Source organism: Bombina bombina, chromosome 4 (assembly GCF_027579735.1).
Source record: "Bombina bombina isolate aBomBom1 chromosome 4, aBomBom1.pri, whole genome shotgun sequence".
In the NCBI taxonomy this organism is placed as follows: Eukaryota; Metazoa; Chordata; class Amphibia; order Anura; family Bombinatoridae; genus Bombina; species Bombina bombina.
In genome coordinates this window covers 392,773,931-392,788,731 of record NC_069502.1, presented here as the reverse complement: position 1 = coordinate 392,788,731, position 14,801 = coordinate 392,773,931, and the positions used below count along the sequence as shown (strand labels likewise).

The 14,801-nt window shown below is 40.4% G+C and overlaps 1 protein-coding gene across 1 annotated transcript in view; it reads right to left on the bottom strand.

Moving 5' to 3' along the window:
* TTC14 (tetratricopeptide repeat domain 14) overlaps nucleotides 1-14,801 on the bottom strand; it is a gene marked incomplete in the record, with an annotated part of 160,893 nt that overhangs the window by 68,549 nt on the left and 77,543 nt on the right. The window contains 2 exon segments of the mRNA XM_053711842.1: nucleotides 5,712-5,821; nucleotides 7,092-7,209. Coding sequence (XP_053567817.1) covers nucleotides 5,712-5,821; nucleotides 7,092-7,209 — 228 coding nt within the window.

Below are 14,801 nucleotides of genomic sequence, written 5' to 3'. Positions count from 1 at the left end.
AATATCTTTCAGGAATCTCTGAATATCCATTGACATGTATATATTTTTTTTTTAGAAGACATCCCAAAGTATTGATCTAGGCCCATTTTGGTATATTTCATGCCACCATTTCACCGCCAAATGCGATCAAATACAAAAAATCGTTCACTTTTTCACAAACTTTCAGTTTCTCACTGAAATTATTTACAAACTGCTTGTGCAATTATGGCATAAATGGTTGTAAATTCTTCTCTGGGATCCCCTTTGTTCAGAAATAGCAGACATATATGGCTTTGGCTTTGCTTTTTGGTAATTAGAATGCCGCTAAATGCCACTGCCCACCACACGTGTATTATGCCCAGCAGTGAAGGGGTTAATTAGGAAGCATGTAAGGAGCTTTTTGGGGTATTTTTAGCTTTAGTGTAGTGTAGTAGACAACCCCAAGTATTGATCTAGGCCCATTTTGGTATATTTCATGCCACCATTTCACCGCCAAATGCGATCAAATTAAAAAAAATGTTACATTTTTCACAATTTTAGGTTTCTCACTGAAATCATTTACAAACAGCTTGTGCAATTATGGCACAAATGGTTGTAAATGCTTCTCTGGGATCCCCTTTGTTCAGAAATAGCAGACATATATGACTTTGGCGTTGCTTTTTGGTAATTAGAATGCTGCTAAATGGCGCTGCGCATCACACGTGTATTATGGCTAGCAGTGAAGGGGTTAATTAGGTAGCTTGTAGGGAGCTTGCAGGGTTAATTTTAGCTTTAGTGTAGAGATCAGCCTCCCACCTGAAACATCAGACCCCCTGATCCCTCCCAAACATCTCTCTTCCCTCCCCTACCCCACAAATGTCCCCGCCATCTTAAGTACTGGCAGAAACTCTGCCAGTACTAAAATAAAAGGAGAATTTTGGCTTTTTTGTGCATTTTTTTTTAGCATATTTACATATGCTTATGTGTAGGATCCCCATTAGCCCCCAACCTCACTGATCCCCCACCAAACAGCTCTCTAACCCTCCCCCTCTGACTTAATGTGCGCCATCTTGGGTACTGGCAGCTGTCTGCCAGTACCCATTTTAGTGAAAAATATGCTGTTATATATTAAAAAAATCTCCCTTTTCTGTAGTGTAGCTTCCCCCCCCCCAATACCAACCCCCCACCCCTTCCTGATCCCTTAGATGCTTTCAAAAAAATAAGTTTATTATATATTTTTTTACAATCAACTTGTACCTTTTTTCTGTAGTGTAGCGGTTCCCACCCGCTCCCGCCCCGTGCACGCGCCCGCCCGCCACCCCCCGTGCACACGCGCGCCCCCGGCGATACCGCAACCGATCCCGCCCCCCTCTCTCACTAAGAAGCCATCGATGGCCGCCCACCCACCTCCCACTTCAGCTCCCACCCACCAACGAATGCGGCCATCGATGTCCGGTGCAGAGAGGGCCACAGAGTGGCTCTCTGCACCGGAGGGGTAAAAAATGTTATTGCAGGATGCCTCAATATCGAGGCATCCTGCAATAACCGGAAATCAGCTGGAAGTGATCAGGATCGCTTCCAGCTGCTTTCCAAACCGAGGACGTGCAGGGTACGTCCTTGGTCGTTAAGTGACTTTTTTAAGAGGACGTACCCTGCACGTCCTCGGTCATTAAGGGGTTAAACTTTACATTGAGGCGGGGGGGGGAACTTGCGGGCAGCGGCCATGTTCAGTCACACTGCTGTTTGCTGCTGCAGCTTTTCCTTGAAAAACCCTGAAATTCACATATCAGCTCATTGATCCGTTTAATTTTTTACCTGAACTACCTTGTGATTTGAACTGTGCACCTACTGAACCCAGTTTTGTAAGTATAGCTGCGGGCATCAGCGCCCGGAGCCATTGTACCATCTTGGCCTACTCTATATCCCCCGGCGGGGCGCCTCTGGCCCTGTCGTTACGCTGCACTTAATGTGCTTTCTTATATAGCATTCAACTACATTGTGCTGACTTTGAGCTCTTCTATAGAAGATCAATATGGACATGGAGTGTACCACTAATATTTTAGAAGCTCTGCGCAACTTACTGTCGGCTCATCATGTTGCCCTAGAAAAAACCCTGGACTTAACATTTCACCCTTAAGGTCTACAAACATCCCAGCACCTAACTAGCGACGGTCCTGTTTTAGATGTGCATTTAAACGATGGCGCTTTGGGGCCCCAGCGCTATCTAACTACCTCGATCCGCCATGACAAGAAACAGGTACCTCCTTACACGAAACCTGTATCAGGAGACAACGCGTATGGGAAGACCGAGTGGGACTCTGTCAATAGCACAGCTTGGATGCGGATCAGCAGAGATGCCACAGCGGAGACCCGATCAGCCTTTCTACCTGCTAGGGAAAATACAAGCACAGTCCCAACTGAAAAAGCACCCAACGATCAAGAGGAGACAGGACCACATAAAACATACCTCTCAGAGACTTGGCAGCTTACAAGGATCCCTAGATGCATAGACCTGCTGTTACTGTTCAAGCGGGAGGCTGGCTGAGAATGGAGACGCTGCCCTTGGCCTACCACATCTTCATGGCTTATACTCTTGACGACCCTGCAGCTGACTGAACATAAGGACTCTCTAAAGGAGACTCGCATAGGAGTTGGCTAGTTCTGTGACTGGCACCGGAGTCGGCTAGACTTAGAACTTATCATGAGTAAATAGACTTATACTGCAAACTATCTTTATTTACAGTTTGAGAATTCCGTTCTTATAACTCTATATGTTAATACTGTGTGATACAATCTAAATGTTTTAGCGGTCTTTTGACCCTGTTATTGCTTTTCCTCCTAGTTCATATAGGTGTTATTCTCTTTCTGATTGTATTTTTGTTAATGTAGTTCTGCTCGCAACGTTACAGAGACTTCCCCACAAATGCTTAATTGGCTATATCTCACTACTTGGGTCATAGCTTTATTTGCTCAGTGCAGTCACTTAGAAATGGCAGAGCAAGAGATTCTCTTATTGCTTAGCAGGCTGCACCCTGCCTGTAAGGTTAACAAATTTATGCCTTTATGCCACAGTATATAAATGCAGGTACCGTAGTGTAAGTCACTATCTATAGCCAAACGATTTTCAAGGTGGGCGTTATCCAAATACTTCTTACGCTGTTATTAACTCACTGCGCAGTGATGTGCTGTCTGCGGCCGAGGTAGGACATTATGCGCATAGCTCTATAAATAACCCTTAAGTGATGAACTCTCCTATTTTTATCTCGCTTTTTAACAGATTTGAAGTTGCGCATTCAGATAGTGTCTAAAAATCCCTGAGATTACATTACAATTTCTCTGCTGGGACTAATTTGTTTCATTACCATATTGATAATGAGGGATACTTCCCTTGCAGGCTCTAAGGTAAACGCTACAAATTAGTGTTGAGCAATGTATGTGACACTTATTCTTTGACTCTGGTTCACAAAATGTCCTGTGACTATTTATTTTTCCAGGTTGGTCAGCGTAGGCAATTTCAATTTCTATTAAGGTATATACTACTAGCATGTAATTTCAAAAAGCCTAAATTTCAAGCCCATATATATATATATTTATATCTCACTTTCAGTTTTTTTTTTTATATACATCATAAAACAGGAAAAATGAAGTTCCTCATTTGGGACCCAAAAGTGGCCCCCTATAGTCCATGGTAGTCTTCTATAGCTCGGTTTTTGTTCCTTATTTTGTGAGGTCCAAAAGTGGCCTCTTTTGTTATACAGAAGGCTTATAGTTTAACAGGCATATATGATGTTTAATATTATCCCTAATCAATACGCTATAATGTTGATGTGGTTATGTAACATTGATTTCTTTTTTTCTTGTATTGATTGAACTTAAAAACACTGCTTGTATGCCGTGAATTTAACTTCAATAAAAATTAAATAAAAAAATAAAAAAAAATAAAAACTTTACATTGAGGCTTCTTTTTTTAAAATACTTACCCTTTTTTTTTTTTACCTTGAGTTGCCTCACGAGCAGGACACCAAAGGGGGCACGTAATGATTGGAGGAAGCCGGATTCATCATCACTGTGCTTACTACAGCAGGAGCTGCGGGCGGAGGATCTGCTTTCCATTAAGAAAAGGTAAGTATTTTAAAAAAGAAGCTTCAATGTAAAGTTTAATGAACGAAAGTGCCCCTGTTTTTAAGAGTACTTTTAGATACCGGGCACTATTTCATTAAACTTTACAAGGAACGTAAATGCTCAACTTTAAAATTAAATGATGCCTCCTCAGATTCCTGATCTGAATTTGATAAGTCTTCTGAAGACAACTAACCATCAGAGGATGAGGAAGAGACATCAGAGTCAAAGACCTGAACCTGTTTGACAGAAGCCGATACAGTAGGTAAATTGGTTCTAGCAAAAGAACTAGAATACATTTACACCATCCTGACTTGAAAGTGGCCTAGCTGCCAAAACTTCAGAATGGTGGACTTTAAAAAAAATCCTTAAATCCTAAAGTAAAATCAGTAGCACATCCCTGAGCAGAATACACTGATAGAAGAAAAACTGAATTCACTGCAAATTTGAGTTGGAGGGAAGACTGTAGCCAATTTGCAAAACATACATTTCGTGATTGTAAAAACAAAGTCTGTAAATTTACCCTCTAAAGGATCTAACCCAGAGGGGACAGATCCAGTTTGCTTCCAAGACAAAAAGTACAGTTAATTTGCACAGCACAGAATAACACTGCAAATATCAGAAACTAGCACAGTTACAGTAGTACCCAGCAAATGCCCACTCCACTGTTGTTTACCCAGATGAAACCCCATCCAGTACTGTGCTAGACAGAGGATGTACTGAGAGTACATCTATGTAGTGTAACAGGAGAAGGCTGATGGACACGAGGCAGGCTTGTCACTACAACTCCCACAAGAGATTTATGTTGCACATCCAGTACTCTCCTTTACCCATCACTTTCAATGTTCCCCTTATGAGAGGATTAAAGGATCAGAGATCCCTTAAAGGGACAGTATACACTCATTTTCATATAACTGCATGTAATAGACACTACTATGAAGAATAAGATGCACAGATACTGATATAAAAATCCAGTATAAAACTGTTTAAAAACTTACTTAGAAGCTGTCAGTTTGGCTCTGTTGAAAAGGTCGCTGGAAAGCCCACTGCAAGTGGCAAATAAGACACTCCCCCCCCTCCCCCTTCTTTTACATATGAAAAGACCCTTTACACAAACAGGAGCAAGCTGGAGAAGGTAGCTGACGGTATTCACATAAAACTTTGGGGCTTGGTTAAGAGTCTGAAAATCAGAGCAATGTTATTTAAAAATAAGCAAAACTATACATTTATTTTTAAAAAAAATATATATATGGGCTATATAAATAGATCTACAAAACTTTTATGCAAAGAAAAAATGTGTATAATGTCACTTTAATTTGAATAAAATCCTGAGCACCTTCACCCACTTCTGTGAGAGGCAAAGAAAGACTGGGATGTAAAGGAAGTGGTAGGGATAATAAAGCTTTTGATGTAGGGTGCGTCTTGCCTCCTCCTGGTGGCCAGGTGATGAATTCCCAGCAGTAATAAAGTGTGGAATCTCACCACCTTAAAAAACAATGTTTTACCCTTTGAGACAGGGATCATCTCAAAGGTGAATAGGTATCTGAGAATCATGGAGAGAAAAAACAAAACAAAGTACACACACAAACAGCGATATAAAAAATAAAAATAAAAAAAAGTGTTAGAAAAAATACCTTTTTTCTTCTTTAAGCAGTTTACGCAATTTTTCTGCACTTGTTTCTATTTTCTTTTCTTTAGCCTGTACTTCTCTTTCTTCTTGTTTCTCCCTTTTTTCCAAAGATTTCTTTTTTGACCCATTCACCAGAAAAAACAGTTATCATGAGGTAACATTTCCAGGAGCATTATTCAAAAATAAATCAATCAACACGAACACACACAAGGAATATGAATTTTATCATTACATATAATTAAAAGTAACATTTATACCACATAATTTTAGTTTATGAAATTTACATGCAAAAAGATAACATTAAAGCAAAATAAACAATTCCACAAGTACAGTATGCAGCAATCCATTGCAAAGCATTTGGTGACCCCAAAATAAGCAAAAACCACACAAGAAGATAAAAAATACCAGTTAAACGTTAGGTTACAGAGTATGCATTGATAGTTTGTTTATTCAATAAAGTATTTCATACAAACCAGTTTTAGGAACACCCAGGTGATAAAGCAGAAATTGCAGTCCAATGTCAAGTCATGAAGAGCAATAATGGATATTCATAGCCACAGCATCAACAGTTCAAGGCAAGAAGAGATAGATGCACAAAAGAAAAACCATCATCAGTATTCCATAAAAAGAGAGGCAAATATTAAAAAATATTCAATTGCTTGTATGTTTTGTTGTAGGACTCATATTAAAGTATTTACTAATGCTGACAAACAAATCAAACACTTTGGAATTTGGCAGAGCTATACCAATTAATAAAATGTGAAATGTATACAAAAATATTTTATTAAAGAGAAAAGTAACCTAACCTTAAAGAGGCTGGATTTTTTTGTTATCATTTTCAAAAATTTATTTTGTTAACTAAATGAAAAGATAAAACATATAAAGACATTTATTAATGAACACTATTAGTTTTATTAACCAGGTAAACATTGTTTCAAAGGTCAACATCTCTGAAGTGGATTGTGTGCTGGGAAAAACACACAAGATAAAGCACATTCAAACATGGCCGATTAACCATTTGATAAACTTGGGGACAACAAATATGCGAAAATGAAACATCTAGACATCTGATTTATTAAGAATTTAAAAACAAACAAAAAAAGAATCAACCAAGCATTCAGAAAGGAGGGGAAGTTTCCAAACACCCTTTTATGCCTAACTTCAGCAATTATTTAGTAAAATGTTTTTTCCTTTTATTTATTCCCAAAATGGACTATTTGAAGCGGGGAAAAATCCTAAAATCCCAACAGGTCTCTTGGCTTGAACATAGTTTTGTACAAGTGTCCATTTAACTTTTAATACTTTAAAACAGCTGTAATAAAAGCCAAACTAAAGTAAACAAACATTACTATTTTTAGTAAAAATAGAAAAAATAAAGAATCACCTGCATGTGCTGGCGCACTTTAACCAAGGCCTCTTCAGCTTCTGTAAAGGTGTTGTCTATACTAAGCGCTTTGGTGTAATAACTCTCTGCATTCAAGAATTTATCCTCTTCCTCTAGTCTGAAATGAAAACACACCATGTTAAACTTCACAAAAAATGCCTCTAAAAAAGGGACATGAAAAACAAAATGGTATTCGTTGTTGAAGAGATACCTAGGTAGTTAGCATGCACATTAGGGGGTTTCATTTTTCCAAAGATGTGATTTTCATATGACTTTGCATACGCCCCGAGTCTCAGTGATGTAAAAGATATATATGCCAAATTTCAAGAAGATTGGATAATAGTTAGGGGTTGCACACATTGATCACTTATCACCAACTAGTGAAATTTCTAACATTAAAGTGCTTTACACTAATGTTCTTCTCATGTATTTCTTTCATCTTTTGCATGTAATTTAACTTTAAAATGGGAACCAAAAGAGGAATTTGGCTGCTAGAAAAGGTGCCTAGTGGAGAGTTTTTAGGAGCTCGGCTCCCTTCAAAGGAACAAGTACTTTTAGTTTTTATTTACCATCACAAGGAAATGAAAGAAGCACTTTTAGTACTGGTAAATCTACCAGTACTAAACTACAGGAAGTGTGGAGGAAAGCAAATATCCCTGTTAAGACGGAGGAGACTATCCGTGCTGGTATACAGAATCTGTACAAAGAATACCAAAATCTGGGTAAAGAGAAATCGAGAAACACGGATAAAGCAAATGTGAAACGGCAGATTTGGAAAGGTGATCTCGTCGAGTTATTTGACATTTCCCGGCAAAATGGGATGGACATGAACAGCGTATCACAAGAAGATAACGAATTTCTTAGGTCACAAAGAGAAGATCGTATGAGTTCGTCAATGAGTGGAGTATACAAGGTTTTCGCCTTGAAAATAAGAACTAAGTGTACAAAAGAAGGTGGATGGCAAAGGCAATATATGCACTTAAAATTGTCCTCTTCACTAAACAGTTGAATATTCCTCAACGACAATTGGAAGGAATGAAACGGGTTTCACATTTTGTCAGCCTCATATGTTTGCTTTCAGCATGAGGCAATTGTAAGTCGATGGGCTCCAAAGAATTATTTGGATATGCTACAGCTTCTGAGCACTTACCCAGATACAGACGTCAAAAAATGTGCTCTCACAGTTGCTAAGAGACACCTTTGGTATCTGTCAGAAACAAACGTAGGATTGGCTTTTTTGGACGACCGTATTACTCAGGCTGTTAAGGAAAATATGACTAAAAATTTAGAAACCAAACCTGCAAAGAAAAAGGAAGTGAAACGATTAGAGGGTAAAAACATGATTTTTGAAGAAAAAGACCTGAGCCATCAATGCAGAATACTGCATTGATTCTCTAAGAAACCATGTGAACGCTCTTAAGGTTGTCAATGATACCCCATAAAGAGGAACTGCTCTGATAAAAAAGTGTAACGAATCGGTCAGGGATGAACAACAAAAACAATTCTTGTTGAGGGTAGTCGAGCATCAGAGAAAAGTCGTCACCAAGCAAACAAAACAAGGGATTGCATCGTTCAAAGTTGATTAATATAACACATGTTTTGCCTATCATATTACCTATTAATCTTAGTGTATAGTTTTAATAGTATTTTAAGTTTGTGATTTCTAGTTTTCCCAATAAAAGTAATTAACATTGAAAAATCGTATTTTTTGCCTACTTTTACAAAACAGATCAAAGTGTGCAACCTCTAAATATTATCCAATCTTTAGCAAAAATGTAGCATATATATCTTTTACATCACTGAGACTCGGGGCATAAGCAAAGTCTGCAAAAATTTTAGTTTATTTTTTGCCTTAGAAAACAAAACACCCTAATGCACATGTCTGGAGCACTACATTGAAGGAAACACTGCTGCCATCTAGTGCTCTTGCAAATGTAGAACATTCCTTCAAAACTGCAGCAGACACACACTCCTGAGATTACCTCCCTGCTTTTCTACAAAAGGATACCAAAATAATGAAGAACATATGATGATACAAGTAGAATGGAAAATATAATTTATGCTTACCTGATAAATTCATTTCTCCTGTAGTGTAGTCAGTCCACGGGTCATCCATTACTTATGGGATTATATCTCCTCCCTAACAGGAAGTGCAAGAGGATCACCCAAGCAGAGCTGCTATATAGCTCCTCCCCTCTACGTCATATCCAGTCATTCGACCGAAACCATACGAGAAAGGAGAAACTATAGGGTGCAGTGGTGACTGGAGTTTAATTAAAATTTAGACCTGCCGTAAAAACAGGGCGGGCCGTGGACTGACTACACTACAGGAGAAATGAATTTATCAGGTAAGCATAAATTATATTTTCTCCTGTTAAGTGTAGTCAGTCCACGGGTCATCCATTACTTATGGGATACCAGGCAGGATCTTTACACGGAAGGAACCACTGCCTGTAGAACCTTTCTCCCAAAAACAGCCTCCGAAGAAGCAAAAGTGTCAAATTTGTAAAATTTTGAAAAAGTGTGAAGTGAAGACCAAGTTGCAGCCTTGCAAATCTGTTCAACAGAGGCCTCATTCTTAAAGGCCCAAGTGGAAGCCACAGCTCTAGTAGAATGAGCTGTAATCCTTTCAGGAGGCTGCTGTCTAGCAGTCTCATAGGCTAAACGTATTATGCTACGAAGCCAAAAAGAGAGAGAGGTAGCCGAAGCTTTTTGACCTCTCCTCTGTCCAGAATAAACGACAAACAGGGAAGAAGTTTGACGAAAATCTTTAGTTGCCTGCAAATAAAATTTCAGGGCACGGACGACGTCCAGATTGTGCAAAAGTCGTTCCTTCTTTGAAGAAGGGTTAGGGCACAATGATGGAACAACAATCTCTTGATTGATATTCTTGTTAGTGACTACCTTAGGTAAGAACCCAGGTTTAGTACGCAGAACTACCTTGTCTGAATGAAAAATCAGATAAGGAGAATCACAATGTAAGGCCGATAACTCAGAGACTCTTCGAGCCGAGGAAATAGCCATTAAAAACAGAACTTTCCAAGATAACAGCTTGATATCGATGGAATGAAGGGGTTCAAACGGAACACCTTGCAGAACGTTAAGAACTAAGTTAAAGCTCCACGGCGGAGCAACAGTCTTAAACACAGGCTTAATCCTAGCCAAAGCCTGAACGTCTAGAACTTCTGCCAGACGTTTGTGTAAAAGGATAGACAGAGCTGAAATCTGTCCCTTTAACGAACTAGCAGATAAACCCTTTTCTAAACCCTTCTGTAGAAAAGACAATATCCTAGGAATCCTAACCTTACTCCATGAGTAACTCTTGGATTCGCACCAATATAAGTATTTACGCCATATTTTATGGTAAATTTTCCTGGTAACAGGTTTCCTAGCCTGTAATAAGGTATCAATCACTGACTCCGAGAATCCACGCTTTGATAGAATCAAGCGTTCAATCTCCATGCAGTCAGCCTCAGAGAAATTAGATTTGGATGTTTGAAAGGACCCTGAATCAGAAGGTCCTGTCTCAGAGGCAGAGACCATGGTGGACAGGACAACATGTCCACTAGATCTGCATACCAGGTCCTGCGTGGCCACGCAGGCGCTATTAGAATCACCGATGCTCTCTCCTGTTTGATCCTGGCAATCGAGGAAGCATCGGGAAAGGTGGAAACACATAAGCCATGTTGAAGACCCAAGGTGCTGTCAGAGCATCTATCAGCACCGCTCCCGGGTCCCTGGACCTGGATCCGTAACAAGGAAGCTTGGCATTCTGGCGAGACGCCATGAGATCCAGATCTGGTTTGCCCCAATGATGAAGCAGTTGGGCAAACACCTCCGGATGAAGTTAACTGCTAACTGAGGCCAAGCCAGAAGAGCATTGAAAATTGCTCTTAATTCCAGAATGTTTATTGGAAGGAGTCTCTCCTCCTGAGTCCATGATCCCTGAGCCTTCAGGGAATTCCAGACTACGCCCCAACCTAGAAGGCTGGCGTCTGTTGTTACAATCTTCCAATCTGGCCTGCGGAAGGGCATCCCCTTGGACAGATGTGGCCGAGAAGCCACCATAGAAGAGAATCTCTGGTCTCTAGATCCAGATTTAGCAGAGGGGACAAATCTGAGTAATCCCCATTCCACTGACTTAGCATGCACAATTGCAGCGGTCTGAGATGCAGGCGCGCAAATGGTACTATGTCCATTGCAGCTACCATTAAGCCGATTACCTCCATGCACTGAGCCACTGACGGGTGTTGAATGGAATGAAGGACACGGCAAGCATTTAGAAGTTTTGATAACCTGTCCTCCGTCAGGTAAATTTTCATTTCTACAGAATCTATAAGAGTCCCTAGAAAGGGAACTCTTGTGAGTGGCAATAGAGAACTCTTTTCTACGTTCACCTTCCACCCATGCGACCTTAGAAATGCCAGAACTAACTCTGTATGAGACTTGGCAGTTTGGAAACTTGACGCTTGTATCAGAATGTCGTCTAGGTACGGAGCTACCGCTATGCCTCGCGGTCTTAGTACCGCCAGAAGAGAGCCCAGAACCTTTGTAAAGATTCTTGGAGCCGTAGCTAACCCGAAGGGAAGAGCTACAAACTGGTAATGCCTGTTTAGGAAGGCAAATCTTAGATACCGGTAATGATCCTTGTGAATCGGTATGTGAAGGTAGGCATCCTTTAAATCCACTGTGGTCATGTACTGACCATCTTGGATCAAGGGTAAGATGGTTCGAATATTTTCCATTTTGAACGATGGAACTCTTAGGAATTTGTTTAGGATCTTTAAGTCCAAGATTGGTCTGAAGGTTCCCTCTTTTTTGGGAACCACAAACAGATTTGAATAGAATCCTTTCCCGTGTTCCGACCACGGAACTGGGTGGATCACTCCCATTAGTAAGAGGTCTTGTACACAGCGTAGAAACGCCTCTTTCTTTATCTGGTTTGCTGATAACCTTGAAAGATGAAATCTCCCTTGTGGAGGAGAAGCTTTGAAGTCCAGAAGATATCCCTGAGATATGATTTCCAACGCCCAGGGATCCTGGACATCTCTTGCCCAAGCCTGGGCAAAGAGAGAAAGTCTGCCCCCCACTATATCCGTTTCCGGATCGGGGGACCTCACTTCATGCTGTCTTAGGGGCAGCAGCAGGTTTTCTGGCCTGCTTGCCCTTGTTCCAGGATTGGTTAGGTTTCCAGCCCTGTCTGTAGCGAGCAACAGTTCCTTCCTGTCTTGGAGCGGAGGAAGTTGATGCTGCTCCTGCCTTGAAATTACGAAAGGCACGAAAATTAGACTGTTTAGCCTTTGGTTTGGCCCTGTCTTGAGGCAGGGCATGGCCCTTACCTCCAGTAATGTCAGCGATAATTTCTTTCAAGCCGGGCCCGAATAATGTCTGCCCTTTGAAAGGAATATTAAGCAATTTAGATTTAGAAGTCACATCAGCTGACCAGGATTTAAGCCACAGTGCTCTGCGCGCTTGAATGGCGAATCCGGAGTTCTTAGCCGTAAGTTTGGTTAAGTGTACTACGGCATCAGAAATAAATGAATTAGCTAGCTTAAGGGCTTTAAGCTTGTTCATAATCTCATCCAATGGAGCTGTGCTAAGGGTCTCTTCCAGAGACTCAAACCAGAATGCCGCTGCAGCAGTGACAGGCGCGATGCATGCAAGGGGTTGTAATATAAAACCTTGCTGAACAAACATTTTCTTAAGGTAACCCTCTAACTTTTTATCCATTGGATCTGAAAAAGCACAGCTATCCTCCACCGGGATAGTGGTGCGCTTAGCCAGAGTAGAAACTGCTCCCTCCACCTTAGGGACCGTCTGCCATAGGTCCTGTGTGGTGGCGTCTATTGGAAACATTTTTCTAAATATAGGAGGGGGTGACACCGGGTCTATCCCACTCCTTGTTAACAATTTCTGTAAGCCTTTTAGGTATAGGAAAAACATCAGTACACGCCGGTACCGCAAAATATTTATCCAGCCTACATACTTTTTCTGGAATTGCAACCGTGTTACAATCATTCAGAGCCGCTAATACCTCCCCTAGTAATACACGGAGGTTCTCAAGCTTAAATTTAAAATTTGAAATCTCTGAATCCAGTTTACTTGGATCAGATCCGTCACCCACAGAATGAAGCTCTCCGTCCTCATGTTCTGCAAATTGTGACGCAGTATCAGACATGGCTCTACTATTATCAGCGCACTCTGTTCTTACCCCAGAGTGATGGCGTTTACCTCTTAATTCTGGCAATTTAGATAGTACTTCAGTCATAACATTAGCCATGTCTTGCAAAGTGATTTGTATGGGCCACCCTGATGTACTTGGCGCCACAATATCACGCACCTCCTGAGCGGGAGGCGAAGGTACTGACACGTGAGGAGAGTTAGTCGGCATAACTTCCCCCTCGTTGTCTGGTGATATTTTTTTAACATATAAAGTTTGACTTTTATTCAAAGTAACATCTATACATTGAGTGCACAAATTTCTATTGGGCTCCACATTGGCCTTTAAACATAGTGAACAAACAGATTCATCTGTGTCAGACATGTTTAAACAGACTAGCAATAACACTAGCAAGCTTGGAAAAAACTTTTAAATAAATTTACAAGCTATATAAAAAAACGCTACTGCGCCTTTAAGAAACATAAAAATGTGACACAGTTGAATTAACAATGAACCAAATATGTTAAAACAACCAAATTTTAACAGAAAATGTATAAAGTTAGCAGAGGATTGCACCCACCAGCAAAAGGATGATTAACCACTTAATACCCAAAACGGATAACAGTTGAAATAATAAACATTTTTATCACAGTCAAACACACTGTCACAGGTCTGCTGTGACTGATTACCTCCCTCAAAACTAGTTTTGGAGACCCCTGGGCTCTGTAGAGACGTCCTGGATCATGGAGGAAGAAATAGGAAGACTGTGACTAAATTTTTACTGCGCAATAAAGCGCTAAAATAGGCCCCTCCCACTCATATTACAACAGTGGGGAAGCTCAGTAAACTGTTTTTATGCAGAAAAAAACGACAGCCATGTGGTAAAAATCATGCCCATAAAGTTTTATCACCAAGTACCTCAGAAAAAACGATTAACATGCCAGTAAAACGTTTTAAAATTGAAAATTATGAAGTGTTATTAATAAGCCTGCTGCTAGTCGCTTTCACTGCAGCGCAGGCTCAAATATTACTTTAATATTGACAGTATTTTCTTAGTGAAATTCCATTCCCCAGAAATACCTCAGAGTATCATACATACATATCAGCCTGATACCAGTCGCTACTACTGCATTTAAGGCTGCGCTTACATTACATCGGTATTAGCAGTATTTTCTCAGTCAATTCCATTCCTTAGAAAATAATTTACTGCACATACCTCCTTGCAGGTGGGCCCTGCATGCTATCCCCTGTTCTGAAGTTACCTCACTCCTCAGAATGGCCGAGAAAAGCAAGTGGATCTTAGTTACGACCGCTAAGATCATAGAAAACTCAGGCAGATTCTTCTTCTAATGCTGCCTGAGAACAAACAACACACTCCGGTGCCGTTTAAAATAACAAACTTTTGATTGAAGAAATAAAAACTAAGTTTAACACACCACAGTCCTCTCACACGTCCTATCTTTAGTTAGGTGCAAGAGAATGACTGGATATGACGTAGAGGGGAGGAGCTATATAGCAGCTCTGCTTGGGTGATCCTCTTGCACTTCCTG